This window comes from Nansenia antarctica (genome assembly GCF_963989245.1).
Source record: "Nansenia antarctica genome assembly, chromosome: 4".
NCBI classification, from domain to species: domain Eukaryota; kingdom Metazoa; phylum Chordata; class Actinopteri; order Argentiniformes; family Microstomatidae; genus Nansenia; species Nansenia antarctica.
Window position 1 is genome coordinate 28585794 of NC_137689.1, and position 16340 is coordinate 28602133.

Here is a 16340-nt window from a genome sequence, read left to right on the forward strand (position 1 = left end):
CTACAGGTTATATCATGGGCAAAGTTCAAAACAAAACAGAAGCATTGGTCTAACTAACACAACACATAATATCACCTTACATTTTACCTTCATGCAGGGTTGCATAAGTGTCCTATTACGACGTGTAACGGTGATACATAGAAGAGAATAAAGTGTAGAATGAGAAATAATGAGGTGAAACTGTTTCATCCAGTTTTGAGCAGTGGGAAATCTTCAGAAAATTTTTGAAAGGATTGTTTCACTGGTCGGCGCTCGGTGGCGCAGAATACTAAAGACACTGAAGACGTCAGCCACGTCATCGTGGGGTCCCCGGTTCGATTCCGGCCGTCGACATATCCTGCATGTCACCCCTCCTCTCTCTCTCTCACCCGTCCTTCCTGTCGAACTTTACTGTCTCTATCACAATAAAGCAGAAATGCCCTAAAACATATGGTAAATGGACTGCACTTATATAGCGCCTTTTTTGCTGCTCCAAAGCACTTTACAACAGCCTTTACATTCACCCATTAACACACACATTCACACACCAATGACGGCAAGCTGCCATGCAAGGCGCCGGCCCGCTCACACCGGGAGCGCCTATCTTCTTCCTGGGTGATGTAAACCACTGCAAGTTAGAGACTAAGCTACCTGGCTTTGAACAATATGTGAAATGTAATACCCGTAATGACAAGATCCTAGATAAATGCTATGGAAATGTAAAAAATGCATATGTAGCCAAATCAAAACCTCCCCTCTCAAACTCAGATCACAACATTGTACATTTAATCCCTTTAATCCCATTGTACATTTAATGTGTGGTCGCATGATGCTACTGAGACAATTAAGGGTAGCTTTCTGTGCACAGACTGGTCCATATTCCACGCACTAGAGCTGGATGAGGCCACTGTTACCATAACAGACTATATAAGATTCTGTGTTGACAATGTTGTCCCAAAGAAGGAAATAGTAGTTTATCCTAATAACAAACCATATATTACAAAAGAAATCAAAGATTGCATAAATAGGAAAAAACAGGCATTCAGAAATAAGGACAGGGCAGGACTGTCAGTGGTCCAGAAAGAACTAAAACAACTGCTTGTTAGTGCAAGGAAAAAACACAGGGACACAATGGAACAACGTTTTTTGACTTCCAACTCTAAAAAACTATGGGACACAATGAAATCAGTGACCAACATGAACCCAACAAAAAGACAGATCATGACCCTAGACGAACAACAAAAAGCAAACGAGCTGAATGACTTCTACCTGAGGTTTGACACACGGAACTCTCAGGAGTGTGACCGTGTGTTGCAGACCCTGCCAGAGACTGATGCCAACTGCTGGTTGGAGGTAAATCCTACCAGCATTCAACGTCTCTTTAGCAGGGTGTCTACCAACAGGTCCACAGGTCCAGACGGTCTATCAGCTTCTCTTCTCAAAAACTGTGCAGAAGAACTAACAACAGCATGGTGTCCGCTATTTGAAAAGTCCCTGAATACCGAGGTTCCAGCTCTGTGGAGGAAGTCAATTATAATCCCTGTGCCGAAAAAACCTCGTACCATGGAGAATAATTACTTCCGCCCCATTGCTCTAACTTCCATTGTGATTAAATGTTTTGAACGATATGTACTGTCTCTGCTTAGAAAACACATTGACCCACTGCTAGATGTTTTTCAATTTGCCTATAAACCGAACCGTAGCACGGAGGATGCTATTCTCTATATCACACATTCTGTATCCAAGCACCTCGAGAACAAAAAGGCCTATGTCCGAATTATGTTTGTTGACTTTAGTTCCGCCTTTAATACGCCTTTACAACCCCACGTGCTCTTAGGAAAGCTCAAAGACATGGGTGTCAATAGTACTTTAATCAAATGGATCCATTCCTTCATGTTAGAAAGAGAACAGCAAGTGAAAGTCAATGGAACACTGTCAGTGACTAAACACTGCAGTACAGGTGTCCCCCAAGGTTGCGTTCTGTCCCCATATCTTTTCTCAGTATACACCAACGACTGTAAAAGTAACCACCCAAGCAACCATATTATAAAATATGCTGACGACACTGCAATTCTAAGTCTCCTTGATAAAGATACAGACCCCTCGGTGCTCCATGATGAGATTAACATATTCACTAAATGGTGCGACAGCAACCATCTCATCTTAAACCTCACCAAAACTCAGGAGGTTGTGTTAGACCCAAGGCAGGTAACTGACCATGAGCCTGTGGTCGTTAAAGACCAAACAATCATCCAGGTGCCCTCTTATAAGTACTTAGGTATTCAATTAGACAACCATCTCTGCTGGAATACACACTTAGACAGCTTATGTAACAAACTACAGCAGAGGCTTTATCACCTGAGGCGACTCAGACTTTATGGGGTGAGAAAGCAGATCATGAGAATTTTCTATCAGTCCATTGTTGAAAGTGTAATCAGATATGGAATAATTGTGTGGTTTGGCAACTTAACTGTACAACAAAAAAACAGACTAGTCAGCATTCACAAAACAGCTATGAAAATTGTAGGTGAAAGAGACTATGTGATCCTAAATAAACTATATGAAAAAGCTGTCCTGGACAAGGCTAACAAGATAATCGCAGACCCCCAACATCCGCTCTCCACAGAATACGAAGTTCTCCCCCTAGGTAGAAGGCTTCGCATGCCAAGATGTAATTATAAGCTCTTAAAACTATAATTTGTCCCATTCTCCATTAAACTAATCAATTCGCTCAAGCAGAAACGATGATTAGGACATGATCACCAGCACCTGCACTTTATCTTAGACACCACTTGAAGGGCCATGTGCAATATTCGAAAACACCACTTGAAGGGTTATGTGCAATATACATTTATACCAAATGATGCCATGTCCAGGTGGAAACTGCTGCCAATGTCACTCAATGTTTGTTGCTGTCCTGTTGTTTACTTTGTCTACTGTATGTTGTATGTATCGTCTCTGTTGCACTTGAAGCATGAAAGTACCATGCCCAAGACAAATTTCCCCTCGGGGACAATAAAGTATAATCAATCAGTCAATCACTGGGAGCAATTTGAGGTTCGGTGTCTTGCCCAAGGACACCTCGACATGTGGCCAGCCGGGGCTCGAACCGCCGATCTGCCAACCTTGTGATCATTAGACGGCGGCTCTACCTCCTGCGCCACAGCCGCATATATTCAAAGTTTTTTTTTTTTTAATAATTGTTTCACTGACCTGCTGACCTGCTCCGTGTCGTCCTCATCTGAGGAGTCTTCCTGCTCCAAGGTGTCGGCCTCCAGGGGCTGCCAGCCCTGCTTCCTCCTGCGGGCCAAACAGGAACATACAGAACCACACAGAACCACACAGAACCATAACCCTAACCCTAGCCACGCTGTAGTACACTACATCACATCACCTTCTACACCACCCATCACTTCCTAGGTAGGATAGACATGAGGTGGACACCTCCTTCCTTATTCATCCCCATGGCAACGTCACCACCTCTTCAACCCGAAAGTGATGGATTGTAGACGTGTGAAACGAACACTACTGAAACTTGCCACAGGTAATAATAATAATAATAATAATAATACATTATATACAGTACAAGCACTTTTCTAGACAGTCAAAGACGCTTATCAAACTGAAAAGATTGAGTAAGTAATAATAGAAAGAAACAATAAATAAATAAAAGAAAGTATAGGGGCCTAATTAAGGTAGTGCTGGGGACACATGGGAAGGGGAGGGGGAGAGGGTTAACTGGTGAAGGCAAGCTTGAGTGAGTTTAAATACAAATGAAAGGAGCATTACAGGCTTGGAATACAATCATTCCTAACAATTTTGAAAAAGGTGCCAATCATTCTGTGTGGATTCTTTTTTTTCTCTCTGCTTTTTTGTGTTGTTCCAATGCAAACAATAGAAATAAACATGTGAATACCAAAGCATTTGTAAAATGTTCTGGGGGGAAGTGGTGCATTTATCTGACAGAAGTGCAGGGGTGCCAATATTTTTTGTCCATGACTTATATGCGGGGGGCATTCCACAGGTGCTACAGTACACAGGTGAGTCCTAACCTGCCAGAGACTCACCTGCCCATGGACCCAATCCTGACGTTCCAAACCATTTAGAAAGAAAAAAACAAGAAAACATTCACACGTTCAGACACAGGTCTGGGGGGGAGGGGGTGGTGGGGTCATTGAGCAGGAAATGTGTTACTAGTCCCCAGTAACCATGGTGACAGCTGACGCCAGCTAAGTTCACAAGTAACAGTGAACTGATTTTGACCTAAAAACGAATGACCATATAATAATAATAATAATAATAATAATAATAATAATAATAATAATAATAATAATAATAATAATAATAATAATAACAATAGGCAAGGCATGGTCATTGTAAATTGTACAAGAGAAAAGATCCAACAATCTAAAGAAAATGTCTCTTCAAGATATTAGGTCAACAACAAATACATTTTGACCTGAAATGAAAGTGTACAAAGTAAAATAAGATGTTTTATACATTTGGACTGGACTGCCAGTGTGGTGAGTGACATCTGTCTACGTTCACTGAGGTTGAGGGAGGGTTGGAGTGTGGGGGGAGGGTGGAGGGGGGCGCAGTGGGGGGGGGGGACAAGCAGACCTGCCACTTCTGCGACTGGTGGTGTATGCACTCCTGGGGACTGAGGCGCTGATGCGGTAGCTCCCTCTAGTGGACGTCTTGGACGTCGTGTTGAAAAATCCCAACGGCTTCCTGGGTTCTGCAGATACAACAGTGAGACAGGAGGAGTCTGAGGAAGGACAGATCTGGGCCAGGGGAGGCTGGCAGAGGTAGAAATAGGAGGACGGGCTCATTGTAACCCAAGGAACGGACTGAGGAATAGTTTCAAACTGTTGAGCCCGTCCTCCGATTTCTACCTCCGCCAGCCTCCAGCGATCTGAACTGTCAGTCAAAATACCTGAGAGAACTCATGTGAGCACCTGAGCCTGTGTCCATAGCAACCAGTTCTGCTTAGTCAGGTCACATGATCATGATAGATAGCCATTTTTTTCTGAGTGGGCCAGTCCCACTCAGAAACCTATTTTATTGGATAGAGATAGTGAAGATAGACAGGAAATCAAGGAGAAGAGGGCATGTCAGCAGGGCATGGGCCGGATCAAACCCAGGCCATGGTGCTGGACCACTGGACCACCCCAGGCCATGGTGCCAGACCACTGGACCACCCCAGGCTATGGTGCTAGACCACTGGACCACCGCAGGCCATGGTGCTAGACCACTGGACCACCCCAGGCCATGGTGCTAAACCACTGGACCACCCCAGGCCATGGTGCTAGACCACTGGACCACCCCAGGCCATGGTGCTAGACCACTGGACCACCCCAGGCCATGGTGCTAGACCACTAGACCACCCCAGACTGCTAGACAGCCATTTTAACTCACTAACTGCAAAAGAATTCCGGGAAATACTCCCCACCCAAGTGTTCTATGTGGTGTCTACCTAGCAACAACATTTTGATTGGCTACAAAAATGAAGCCTTGTAATTTATGCATTTTGTGGTGAATAAAGGGTGCGTTCGTAAAATACGCTCTGGAAATCTGTTCAGCACTCATGGAATGCCTCTTGTCCAATTAAATTACTTGGTCGCTCTATGACGTTGAACCCAGTGTGCGCTCCTCCGGCCCTCTCAGAGCGAATTTACAAACGCATCCAAAGTCACTCTTGGCACTGTAGAATGTTAGACAATTTGTAATAATCTCAAAGGGGACCAACCATCATGGGGCGCGTGGTAGCGGACAACAGCGTTTTTCTGTCTGGCTTCAAGACACCTGCTGTTAGCACGGCCATCATCATCATCGTCATCGTCATTTTCGTCATAGTCTTCATCTTCGTCATCCTCATCGTCATCAATGCCCTCTTGAAATAACCAACGGAGCAACAGTTCATAACAACACAACATGACATGGTGAGTTATATGTTGTCGTTGAACAAAATGTAGAGATAGACACCTTTGTTGTCTTGACTGGCATCTTTTTGGGTGGTTTTTGGTCGATCTGAGATCGTTATCTTCTGGGCTTTAGAACAGATTCTCTGTCATTCAAACAAAAACAACAACAAGGTCATTGTAATGTGTGAGACGGAATGAGGAACGGTTTCAAACACACCAAGAGGATAAACCTCCAATAAATAATAATAATAATAATAATAATAATAATAATAATAATAATAACAATAATAATAATGTTTTATTTGCCATGCAATCAACTGTTGGAATTTGGCATGTTTGGCTCTAGGCACAGGGTCAGCCATAGTCGGCGCCCCTAGAGCAATTAGGGGTTAAGTGCCTTGCTCAAGGGCACATGTTGCTCCCTCCTGAGGCGGGGGGGGGTCGAGCCGGCGATCTTACAAATTGCTAGCCGGCCTCTCTAACCACTAGGCTACCGTCACCCCGAATTAAGCGTTACACCAAGAAGATGAACCTCCAAACCTCCTCCTCCTCTGCGTCAACTAGGAGAGGAAGACTCAACTCCATCTTCAGCGGAATGGCGTTGGCAGTGCTGTGGCAAACACAGGAAGTGACATCATGAACATCCGTTAGCATGATTTCACTGAAGATTTCGGTCGCTCTCAGAGGAGGCAGAAGACCGGAGGATCATCAGGCTCATCCTCGTCCTCTGATGTATACATCCCACCAGCCTCCCCTAGATGTCTACATCCCACCAGCCCTCCCCTAGATGTCTACATCCCACCAGCCTCCCCTAGATGTCTACATCCCACCAGCCTCCCCTAGATGTCTACATCCCACCAGCCTCCCCTAGATGTCTACATCCCACCAGCCTCCCCTAGATGTCTACATCCCACCAGCCTCCCCTAGATGTCTACATCCCACCAGCCTCCCCTGGATGTCTGTGTTGGTAGCCTAGTTTGGCTCAGGTGGTGCTGCCTGTACTTAATTTTTCATTGTTTTCATGAACCTTTATTTATACAGGTAAAACCATCTCATTGAGACCCCGGGGTCTCGTTTACAAGAGAGACCTGTTCAGGGCAGACAGCAGCATAACACAAAGTTACAGGCAGACAGGACGTACAAGAGACTAACTAAAACTCAAAACATTCAAATGGTCAATACAGAAGTGCAAAAGTTGAAAGACAAAATAAAATCTGATTATGTACACGCAAACCCCCACAGACTCTCTCTCTCCAGTCTTCCTACAAGTAGTTTAAAATCCCCAAGGGGGAATCAAACTGGACAGCTTCAGTTCCTGCTGTAGCATATTCCAGGTTGTGGGGGGGGGGCGGAGTCCTTACTTGGTGGCGTGGCAGTTGTGCATCTGCTGGGGTCTGGTGGTTCTGGTGCTGCGTCGTACGACCCCCTGAGACCCGCTGGCTCGCGGGTTGAGGAACCCGTCAACTGGACCCGAGCACGTAGTTAGAACACACAACAACAACAACAACAACAACATACAGAACACACACAGAACACACACAGAACACACAGAACACACACAGAACACACAACAAGTCATAATCCATCAGCAACTCAGCCTTATTAATAATAATAATAATAATAATAATAATAATAACTTTAACGTTTATATAGCGCCTTTCAGGGGACCCAAGGTCGCTTTACAGAGATTTACAAGACAATTACAAAAAACTGTCAGACAAACAAAAACAACATTTAAACTAGAGGCCGAAGGCCTTGGCAAACAGGTGGGACTTGAGGGCTGTCTTATTGGTCTATGCATCAGGAGGATGTTATGTCCTATCTGTTATGTCTGCACATCGGGTTAATAGTGATCTGCACAATGGGTTAACAGTGACACATTAGTATTCGATTGTTCTGTATTGTGGTGTTATGTCTGAGTGATGATATCTGTATATCTGTGATGGATTGCTCTGTTCTTTCAGTCATTGTTCAATAAAGCTACATTGAAGTTTATGCTAAGAGTGTGTTGTGCGTTCATGATAACAAACAGAGTCCTTTAAAGTAGGCTAGATGCCAGAATTGTTGTCTTTATTGTTGTGGCTCAGATGGTAGAGCATGGTGCTAACAATGTTTAGGTTGTGCGTTCGATTCCCGCAGGGGCCATGTATACTGAAATGTATGCATTCATTTCAATGTAAGTCTCCCTGGATAAAAGCGTCAGCTAAATGGCATGGCATTTTAGTTTGATAATGGCATGACTCTCGTGTCGCATGTGACTAAATCTGAAAGTTATTTATGTTATCTTACATTTCGGGAGGGTATGGGACATGATTAAGATGTATACAATGCTAACCAGTTTGGTCACCTTCATTGGCCCCATTGGCCTGAAACCTTGGCGATTTCCTGCAAAAGAAATAAAAGTAGTAGAAGTAATGTCAACAGAAAACAATACAAGTCATTTGTAGGCCAACAAAGTTATCAGCCTCATATAACAAATGACAAAAATCTCAAAGTCTCATAATTTCATTGATAATATTAGCTACCTTGTGTTCTTTCTGAGCGGTCTCTCTGGGGTTTGGCCACTGTTAAAGGTTGTCATTCGGTCTTGTTGTCCCCCAACCCTCCCAGAAAAATAGCCCTGAGAAATAAAACACAATTCTCGAATAAATACAACCTGGAGGACATTCATGAATAAAATGCATCTGTTGAAGTGAAGACTCAGTTGTCCTTAGACTAGGAGTAAACAGAATAGCCAAATACCGGTCGATTATTTATATCTTCACTGTGATTTAACTCACGGTCAGCGTGTTGACGGTGCGGACCGGTGTGTCGCCCTGAAGCCGGGTCAGGCGGGCGGACCTTCTGGGTGGTGGGGTCTGTGGAGAGGTAAAGCTGGTTCCGGGGGGTCTGGGTGGGGTCTGGGGGGTCTGTGCGGAGGTAAAGTTCCCTCCGGGCTGTGTTGATCTCAGTGGGGTTGATGGATCTGCGTCGGGACCTCTGGGTAACATCACCATCCTGACTGTACGCGGTGAATGACCGTTGAATAACAACTGATAATATTCTCTATCTACCTATGAGTGTTGGATGGATGGATCCTCGTTTATACAGCTGGCAACCTCAAGAAAACTGGGCCTCACTGGTGTGTTTCGTCAGTATTAAATAAAGGTTAGATAAAATCAAAATAAACGAGATCTCGTGCTGTGTATAAATTCAAATGAAAACACCGAATTCTGGCGCGTCCTACGTCACTGAGAAGTATTTTGTGGGTGTGGTGGTAGCCGAATAATAATAATAATAATAATAATAATAATAATAATAATAATAATAATAATAATAATAATAATAATAATAGCAACTGGTGGTGGTGGTGGGGTTTTGTTTTATTTTATTGATCCCGTTTATACGAGGTAGACCATCTGGATGTCCGCCTCGTAGCGGATACCGCTTGTTAAGTCGTGACGTATTTCCGGGGCCAACGTTGGCTGAGGCGATGTCTTCGAAATGGAGAAATAATAATAATAATAAATTATATTTATATAGCGCTTTTCCGAGGCTCAAATACCCTGACAATATGGAGAAAACGGGAAAGTGCCGTGTCCCTTGTTGAATGAATAGATCCGAGTCTAAAAAAAGATTAAACTGTAATTCTACCGCTGTAGTTAACAGGTACTCTGGTGCGGGGAATTTCTGGTTTGACCCCGGAAATGGCTAAACGTCACTTTTGACGTCAGACTTAACAAGCGGATAGTTAATATAGTTTATTGGATGGATGGAAGACGGTGCTGGATGGCGAGAATGGCGGATCATGGCAGAGGAAGAGGGTGGGACCGGACTGTGAATGGACGTGAGATGACAGGTGGTAGGAACAAACCAGGAAGTGAGGAGGACGCAGGAATGGTTGTAGATGGCGGGGAATTTGAGAGTCCGATAAATAGGAAAGCTAAACGTAAAAAGAAGAAACAGCATCATGATGAATACAGTTCACGTACTGAATCCGATGATGATGTAATTGTTGAAGAGATAATTGATCGAAAGGAAGAGAATAGTAAAGTAATTCTGAAACTGCTTGATGAAGGTGCTTCGTTTGGTGAATGGAATCCGATTCGTCTAACCACATCGATAAAGAAAGCGATAGGAGATGTGAGTAGTGCAAGAGTTCTACGGAATGGATCACTTCTGGTGTTTTGCAGAGATGGTTTGCAGCGAGGCAAGGCTACAAAGCTTACTATGCTTGAGGGTAAGAAAGTGCTAGCAACATTGACCAGTGACAGGGCTGGACTGGCCATCTGGCATACCGGGCATTTTTTTATTTTTTTTACCAGCCGGCCCGGCCGAAAGCTACCATTGAACGGCCCATAAATCAGGGACAGCGGCCCGTTGGTCAATTTTCTATACAGGCACTGGGCTGGCCCAATCAACAGAGAGAAGGGGGGGGGGGGTCAGGGGTCACGCACGCACGCAGCACCAGACCGCGTCTCAGTTTTGCGGTAGTTTTGGGCCGAGCCGGCCAGCAAAATACATTTAGTTAGCCTGGATAGTTACTAGATAGATACTGAGAGAGATGGAGCGCAAAAGCACACTAAAACGGAAGGGAGGCTGGGAAAAACTTAGGGAGAAAAACAAGAAGAAACTCGAGGCAGATCCTGCCAAATGTGTAAACATTAGGGACATGTTTGCTGCACCCTCAAGTTTACCACAGCAGCAACAGCAACAGGTTGAAGAGGAGGCTGGCAGGGAGGAGCGGGAGCAGGGTACAGATACAGAGGATAGAGAGGATACAGAAGAAGCGGGGCCGAGTCAGCCTGTAACCGTTGACCCGGTAAGGAAAATATAGGTAGCTGTGTAGGGGTGTAACGGATCGCCCCCCACGGTTCGGCATGCATGTGTACCGCGGATCAATTGCAAAATGTAACCAAGTAATAATATTACTTAATATTAGTTAATATCCCTTGTAAATCACAATGTAGAGTTGCCATGAAAAGATAGACGCGACAGTTGCGTGCTTTGTTTTACTCTAAAGCGCAATGATAGGTTGATAATGGAAAAATAAATCTAGAACAACAAGGCTGCGTTCGTAAATTCGCTCTGGAATCTGATCACTGAGTACACTGGTCTACTTGCACTGGTACCATTGCTTATTGTATGTAGTCGTCTTTGTAGTGGTTTGGGGGAATACTACAGTTTGTCATATGACTGTACAGCACATTATATAAGACGAGTATATAAGGCAAGTATTTTTGTGCTGGTGGGTGTGGTCCGACCGATTGGGGTGGGCCTGTCTGGGCCAAAAATGCCAGGGCCTAATTTTTGTCCCAGTCCAGCCCTGACCAGTGATAAAAAGATGGTTCGAGGTGTGATATCGGCCATTCCTTCAAATGTGTCCATAGAACATATTAAGGATCACTTGAAGGGAGCTAAAATCAGTGAGGTAAAGCGCCTGAGAACCACTCGCAATGGAGAGAAGTGTGATAGTTTGTCAGTTCTTCTGATATTTGACGAGGAAAGGTTACCTTCTAAAGTATTCATCGGATATATGTGCTATGATGTTAGGCTATATATTCCCCCACCACTGAGGTGCTTCAAGTGCCAAAAGTTTGGGCATGTGGCGGCTGTGTGCAAAGGCAAGCAGAGATGTGGAAGGTGTGCTGGTGACCATGAGTATGGGAGATGCGAAGAGGATGCCAAACTAAAGTGTTGTAACTGCGGAGGGGAACATAGCTCTGCTTACGGGGGTTTTGAGGTCAGTAAGAAAGCAGCGGAAGTACAGCGTGTAAAAGTTTCTCATGGGATCACATATGCTGAAGCAGCTAAAAGAGTGATGAAGCCAGGTGGATTCACCGCTAGTGCTGAGATCGTCAGGGCAGAACAAGGAGAGGAGAGCAGCATAACTAAATCATGTGAGGGATGTAGTAAAGTAAAGGAAGATACATTGGTGGTGGGGAAACATGATTTTGTACTCTTTATGGTTGATGTAATTAATTGTTCCTCACAAGCGAACAGTAAGACAGAGAAGATAAAAATAATAGTGAAAGCAGCGAAGAGATATCTGGGAATAAAGGGTCTGGAATGTGATGGAGTTGAGAAGATTCTAAAACTAAATGCACAACTACACTCATCACCTGGTGATGCTGGTCCTTCATAATGTGCTTAAGTATATTACAGTGGAATGCAAGAAGTCTCATTGCTAATGGACAGGAATTTAAAAAATGTGTTGTAGTCTAGACTTACAAAAGAAACCTAATGTAATATGTATACAGGAAACATGGTTGAGACCGCAATGGGATTTTGTAATACAGGGTTATGTAGGTATTCGGAATGATAGGAAGAATGGGAATGGTGGTGGTGTGGCTACATTTGTTAAAAATGGGACAATGTTTAAAGTAATTAACTTGGGGAAAGAACATGAGTCAATAGTGGTGAAAATTTGGACAGGGAAAGATGAGTTTGTAATAGTGAACTATTATAATCCATGTAAAAGATTATGTCATGACACATTAGATATGGTGGGTGCACAAGCACAGGGTAAAGTGATATGGTGTGGGGACTTTAATGCACACAGTGCATTGTGGGGGGGTGAAAGAACAGATGCAAATGGTTTAATTATTGAGGAATTTATAGAGGATAAGGGATTGGTGTGTATGAATGATGGGAGAGGTACTAGATATAATAGTGCTCAAAATAAGGAGAGTGCAATAGATTTAACACTGGCTTCAATGGGAATTGCAGGTATCACAAATTGGGAAGTGTTAAGGGAGTCTACAGTGGGGAGTGATCATTACCCTATAAGTATTATGCTTGGAGTAGAAGTAAATCAAGAAGAGGACATTAAGATACCGAGATGGAAGTTGGATAAAGCTGACTGGGAGAACTTTCAGCAAATTAGTTGGGTCAAGGTTGAACTGTTACTTAGAGAGGAAATATTAGATGTGGATGAGTTTAATGAGAAGTTGGTGTCAGCCATTATAGAGTCAGTACAGGAAACAATACCGATGAGTAAAGGGTGTAAAGATAGGAAGAATGTACCTTGGTGGGATAAAGAGTGTTGGCAAGCAGTGTTGGCAAGCATAGGAATAGTTCATTTAGACAGTTGAAAAAACATCATTCTCTGGAATCATTAATTCAATATAAAAGGGCACAAGCAGTAGTTAGGAAAACTATAAAAACAGCTAAACGGACATACTGGAGGAAATATTGTAATACGATAGGAAGGGAGACTAAGCTGTCTGATATATGGGGAATGATCCGAAGAATGAGTGGAATTAAAAGGAATTATGTAATACCAGTGTTGACAGGTAGCAATAAATCAGCAGTCAGTAATAAAGATAAGGCAGAACTTCTGGCAGAAACACTAGTGAAAGTTCACAGTTCAGGTAATTTAACAGTAAATGCTAGACACCGTAGGGATACAATTCTTGCTCAGAATATAGATGTTAATGTAAAGAAGAGTGCAACAAGGGATAGTTTAGATTTACCTTTTACATTGCTTGAATTAAAAAGGGCTGTAAATGTGAGGAGGCAATCATCACCAGGGAAGGATGGTATTTGCTATAGTATGTTAGCTCATATGAAGGATCATGCATTATATGTAGTATTAAAGTTGTTTAATAAAGTGTGGGAATCAGGTAAAATTCCAAACAAATGGAAACACTCAATCATTGTACCTATTTTAAAACCAGGTAAAGACCCATCAGATCCATCAAGCTACAGACCAATAGCACTTACATCACAGTTAGGGAAAACTATGGAGCGAATGATCACAGAAAGGCTAACATACTATTTAGAAAGTAAAGAGTTGTTCTCTCCTTTTCAAAGTGGGTTCCGTAGAGGAAGAAATACTATGGATTCCATTTTACGTCTTGAGTCAGAAATTAGGAAAGCTCAAACTAACAAAGAAATGGTGTTAGCTGTCTTTTTCGATGTTGAGAAAGCTTATGATATGTTGTGGAAGGAAGGATTGCTAATCAAATTAAGTAAACTGGGGGTAGATGGTAGGTTATATAACTGGGTGTTAGATTTTCTTTTTGGCAGGACAATACAGATAAGGGTAGGGACAGAACATTCAAAGGAATACAGGGTTGAGAATGGGACTCCACAGGGGAGTGTTTGTAGTCCAGTATTATTCAATGTCATGATTAATGACATCTTTGAACAAATAGAAAAAGGAATAGGGAAGTCTTTGTATGCAGATGACGGGACCTTGTGGATAAGGGGGCGGAATCTGAGATACATAGAGAAGAAAATGCAGATTGCAATTGAGAAGGTGGAACAATGGGCAAATGAGTGGGGGTTCAAATTATCTATACCTAAAACACAGGTAATAGTTTTTTCTAAACGATCGAGAGAAGTGTCATTGAAATTATATGGGCATACTTTAGAACAGGTTCATGTAATTAGATTCCTTGGTGTTTTATTTGATGAAAAGTTGACCTGGAAACAGCACACGGATAAAGTAAAAGATAAATGTAAAAAGGTCAATAACCTGTTAAGATGCCTGTCAGGGAGAGATTGGGGAGCAAGCAGAGCAGCATTGTTTAATGTGTATCAGGCTTTGATGAGGGCTTCTCTAGATTATGGATGTTTAGGATACATGTCAGCAGCAGTAAGCCATCTTAAAAAGTTGGATGTGCAACAATCACAAGGACTTAGAATATGTAGTGGAGCTTTTAAAACATCCCCAGTAGCAGCAATACAAGTTGAAGTTGGGGAACAGCCACTGTGGATACGCAGAATTAAACTATTGTTAGCTTACTGGGTTAATCTCCAAGGTCAGAATAGTTCACATCCAACTAGGTCTATTGTACAAGATTGTTGGGAGCATAATAAGACTCATTATATGAGTTTTGGATGGATAGGGAATACAATAGCAAAAAGGTACGATTTAGATAAATTACGGTATAGTCCAGTAATCCCGCACTCAATTATTCCACCCTGGTTATATGTGAATCCATTAGTAGATTTAGATATACAGCAAGAACTACGAAAGAAGTCCAAACATGCACATCCTGGGAATGTGGTACAAAACTATATTGGTCAGCACTATACAGGCAAGTTCTTAATTTTTACAGATGGCTCAAAAGACCCAGAGACAGGACGTACAGGAGCTGCAGTATTCTTCCCACAGTATAAAACAGGAATTAAAAAAAGAACCACTGATCATTTATCAGTGTACACAGTGGAGCTCCTAGCAATATTGACAGCATTAGAATGGTTGGTAGAGAATAGGGTTAGTAATGCACTCATTGCCTCTGACAGTTGGGCAGCACTGTCAAGTATCAGATCGTTGAAATCATGCAGACAGGATATTGTTTTCAAGATCCATCATTTAATTTATGTAATATATAGTATGGATATCACTGTTTGCTTTGTTTGGGTTCCTGCTCATGTAGGGGTAGAAGGAAATGAAGATGCGGATATATTAGCTAAGCAGTCACTTAAATCAGAATCAATAGAAATGGATATTCCACTTAGTAAAGCTGAGGTAAAATCAATCATTAAAAAACACATGCAGGAACTATGGCAAGAAAACTGGAACAGAAATGAAACAGGAAGGCATTTGTTTAACATTCAAAAGAAAGTCGGAATAAGAAGTAGGATGGGCAGGAACCGGAAAGAAGAGACAGTGATATCCCGGCTCAGGATAGGTCATACTGGGTTGAATGACACACTTTACAGAATAGGAAAACACCCAAACGGCACTTGTGCACACTGCAATAACCCGGAATCTGTTCAGCATGTGCTGCTGGAATGTGGAAAATATGAAGAACAGAGAAAGCTCCTGAAAGCAGCAATTCAGAAAGTTAAGTTAAGGTTTACTGTAGGGAACTTACTTGGAAACACAGATAAAGTAAATAACCAGGTAATTAAATATCTGAAAGAAACAGGATTGATAGGTAGGATTTAACCCTACCCCTCCCCACCATTTTGTTTATTTCTTTCATTTACATTTTTCCCCCTACCCCTCCCCACCATTTTGTTTATTTATTTCATTTACAATTTTCCACCTGTCAAGCTAACGTTCCACACAGTCCGGTAGGGGGTGGTAATGCGCCACACAGTCCAGTAGGTGGCGGTAATGCACCTTAAGCTGGTTGCCAACCGCCAATCAAACAAAAAGAAGAAGAAGAAGAAGAAGAAGTTTATTGGATGTTCGAGACGGATGTGTTTTGAGCAGTTGCTGATCAGCGCCTAGTCAGTCTAGTTTTTTCCTAGGCAGAGCTCTGTCAAATCGAGAATACAGGTGTGCAAAATACCTTTTTATATGTCAGTGATAACATGTTCATGATCAATCATGTTTTCTTGACACATGTGTAGGCTTACCTAAATCAGGAAACGTCGTATGTACCGTGTAGTAGACTATGGTAGGATATAACATGAGATGTCATCATTTCATTGAAAGAGATTAGGTTATTGAAAGAGAGTTCATGGGACTTCTCTTAAGGATAATAGAAACAATAG

The 16340-nt window shown here is 42.6% G+C and overlaps 1 protein-coding gene across 1 annotated transcript in view; it reads right to left on the minus strand.

Moving 5' to 3' along the window:
• The window catches only part of LOC308155955 (ATPase family AAA domain-containing protein 2-like), a gene marked incomplete at both ends in the record, with an annotated part of 30821 nt that extends 21922 nt beyond the window's left edge, over positions 1-8899 (minus strand). The window contains 5 exons of the mRNA XM_080529319.1: positions 3193-3279; positions 4600-4717; positions 5729-5872; positions 7265-7367; positions 8684-8899. Coding sequence (XP_080385445.1) covers positions 3193-3279; positions 4600-4717; positions 5729-5872; positions 7265-7367; positions 8684-8899 — 668 coding nt within the window. The remainder of the gene's footprint in view (positions 1-3192; positions 3280-4599; positions 4718-5728; positions 5873-7264; positions 7368-8683) is intronic.
• Between the last annotated feature and the right edge of the window lie 7441 nt (positions 8900-16340).